This window comes from Uncinocarpus reesii, genomic scaffold (assembly GCF_000003515.1).
Source record: "Uncinocarpus reesii 1704 scaffold_2 genomic scaffold, whole genome shotgun sequence".
Taxonomy (NCBI): Eukaryota; Fungi; Ascomycota; class Eurotiomycetes; order Onygenales; family Onygenaceae; genus Uncinocarpus; species Uncinocarpus reesii.
The window spans coordinates 1,056,001-1,058,706 of NW_003052499.1; the positions used below are offsets into that span (position 1 = coordinate 1,056,001).

At 53.5% G+C, this 2,706-nt stretch overlaps 1 protein-coding gene across 1 annotated transcript; it reads right to left on the reverse strand.

The window, feature by feature from the left end:
* Nucleotides 1-157: 157 nt before the first annotated feature.
* On the reverse strand, nucleotides 158-1,389 carry UREG_03338 (uncharacterized protein; the record flags this gene model as incomplete). Its single annotated transcript, XM_002543775.1, has 3 exons — nucleotides 158-840; nucleotides 1,030-1,057; nucleotides 1,138-1,389. The coding sequence occupies 3 exons, from the start codon at nucleotides 1,387-1,389 to the stop codon at nucleotides 158-160; spliced, it is 963 nt and encodes a 320-aa protein (XP_002543821.1).
* Between the last annotated feature and the right edge of the window lie 1,317 nt (nucleotides 1,390-2,706).

Consider the following 2,706-nt stretch of genomic DNA (forward strand, 5'->3'; position numbering starts at 1 on the left):
AATCGGGTGTGGTAGTTTGTGCTTGTCTGACTTTTGTTGTATATCGTTTAAGGTGCATCCGGTTTTCACCCGTTGTATGAATAAAGAACTTGTTTTTGGGCTCTGATATGGAACATTTTGTAATCGCTATCTATGGCTCTATACCTCAAATCTACAATCATAACTTCACCCCCTTCCCATCATCAAACACCCGCAGCAACCCATCCTGTATCGTCGTCGCCACCAACGTCCCATCCGCCCCCCAGATCTGCCCCTGATGCAACACGCGATTCTCCCCCGACCGCGTCGTCCCCGCCTCAATCGTAAACCACTTCCGCCCCTTGCCCTCGCCCAGATCCGCCGTCCCATCCGCCCCGGCCTCCCGGTCGAACCGGTCCCAATCGATCATCCGCATCGCGGGACCGTGCGTGTGCATGATCACGGTGTGGCTCAGGCTCGCGATGCGCTTGATGCGGTGGGCGCGCCGCAGCGCCCACGCGATGAGATATAGCGAGTTGCGATCTGACGCGAACAGGTGCGCGCACACATGGAGATTGTCAAATTCCCCCGCCTCGTCGCGCGCGCGAAGCGTGGCGAGATCCCTCGGTGACGAGTCGTCGGAGTCGGAGTCGTCGCCGGGGAGTCCAAAGAGTCGGTAGAAATGTAGCTGTCGGTACTTGGTCGGATCGTCTTGCGCGCCCACACTCGCGTTATACCGCTGCATCTTCACCTTTCGAATATCCGTCCCGGAAAAGCGGACTTCGCTCCGCACGCCCCGCTCCACCTCGTCCGTCCACTGCGGGCTGTCCACCGACGGCGCCCAGGGATGCTCTTCCTTTCTTGATACCCTCCAGCGCAAGCCTATATCTCCCCTCAATGTCCCATCGTGGGCTGATGCGAGAAGTTATACCCGCGCTCCACACGCTTTGAAGCTCACAAGGCACGAGAAGCTGATTTCCTCCCGCTGCCACACATCCACCGCACGAAGACAGTACGTCCCACCCTCACGCACATGTCGAACATGAAACGTAAACGGAATCGTCCCCGTACCGGGCAACGTGAACGATCCCGTGATATTCTACCATTATCAATTAAAAAACACAAACACACACACCGCCGACTAGGTGGGCGGGAAATAAAAATAAAAAGGAAACATACATGTATCACCATCCCCCGATCCACCGTCTTCGACGCCGCATACGCCGCATGCCCAAACACATACCCGCCATACGCGACGCGGAAATCACTCGGACACAGCGGCGCATAGCGCGCGCGGAATCGCTCGTACTTGTGTCCGCTGGGGGACTCGGTGCCGGACTCGAGCCTGTCGAGGGCGAAGAGCTTGATCAGAGGCAGGTAGGCGGGTGCGTGGGGGGCGGTTGGGTAGGAGGATTCCGCCGCGGGCGCCATGTTGGTGACGGATGAGCTGCTGAGACGTACATAAGAGGGTAAAAAGGGGAGAGAGAGAGAGAGAGGGGAGGGAGGATAGAAGAAAAAGGAAAAATTCCATCGGGTAATATCACGTCCTCCTTTCCCGCTCAGAGTTCCCGCCCCAAAAGGCGCATCCGCCGCCCGCTACCGTCGCCGTGGCATGCTCGGGCCTCTCTCTCTCTCTCTCCGTGTTCATTTCCTTCAACAAGATCTCTGGGCTCAACTCGCTCCCCTAGCCGATGCATATTTTGAATTATTTTCAGTACCCCCGCAAAAGCCAGCACCCACCGCACCGCAGCAGTTCTTCCCCAAATCCACAGCCCAGTTCAAAACGGCCTGAAATCTGCACGCCCATCACTCCTGATATCCTCTCATCCTGCATGTTGCCTCGGCATTGCCCCGGATCTACCACGGCCCGACTGTAGCACCCACGTGACTTGACTAGTTAGCTTATATAAGCGAGTCCCCCTGAATTCCTCACCTGCCACCCCAATTCCCAATATGCCACTGCCTGGAGCTCGAATGACATTCAGCCCATCCATACTCAGTGCATGATTTTTGCAGTGTCACTCCAGTTTTGAAACCCACCCTGCACACATACCTGCGTTACCACAGGCCAACAGCTCTCAGTGAAAATGATTCTTGGACGGGGTCACAGCTAGCCACAAAATACGAACGAAGGCCTCACACAATTTATAGACAGTATCACATTAGCAAACTTGATAGATCTAATTCACACAGCATATCATGCATGCAAGTCCCAATTCACACTCGCCCTCCAGTAATTTTACCAGTCTCAATGCTTCAATAAAACAAGAATGGATAAGGAAAGATAGCAATTCACAGCCCGGGTCTTGGAAACACCTATTGCAAAAATAACCATGTCCTCCCAGTAAAAAATGTCATAATCGCATAACTGATGTGGTATAAAAAGAAAAATGCTTCAACCCAATTTCCGATCTAGTTAACTCCACCAAATGCAAATTCAGGGTGAATTCAAAGATAAAATGCTGTACAAGGTAATGGCGAAGAAATTGTTAGGTTAAGAATTCTGGAAAAAGTCCGCCCAGACTCCTTTTACAAGCATTCAAGGAGCGGGACGGATTGATGTACAAAGTTGATCCGGGTAGCCATCAGGCTGTGGGTAGTATGGGAGCACGCCCGTTCTGCGTTCCGTAACCACCTTGCTGAGCGGCTGGTAGTGCATCAGATCCATAGGAAACTGCCTTGCTTGCTGAATAGAAGTCTGTGGCTGGGGGTACAAAAGCGTGTTGACAGCTCGAACCGGCCGATACG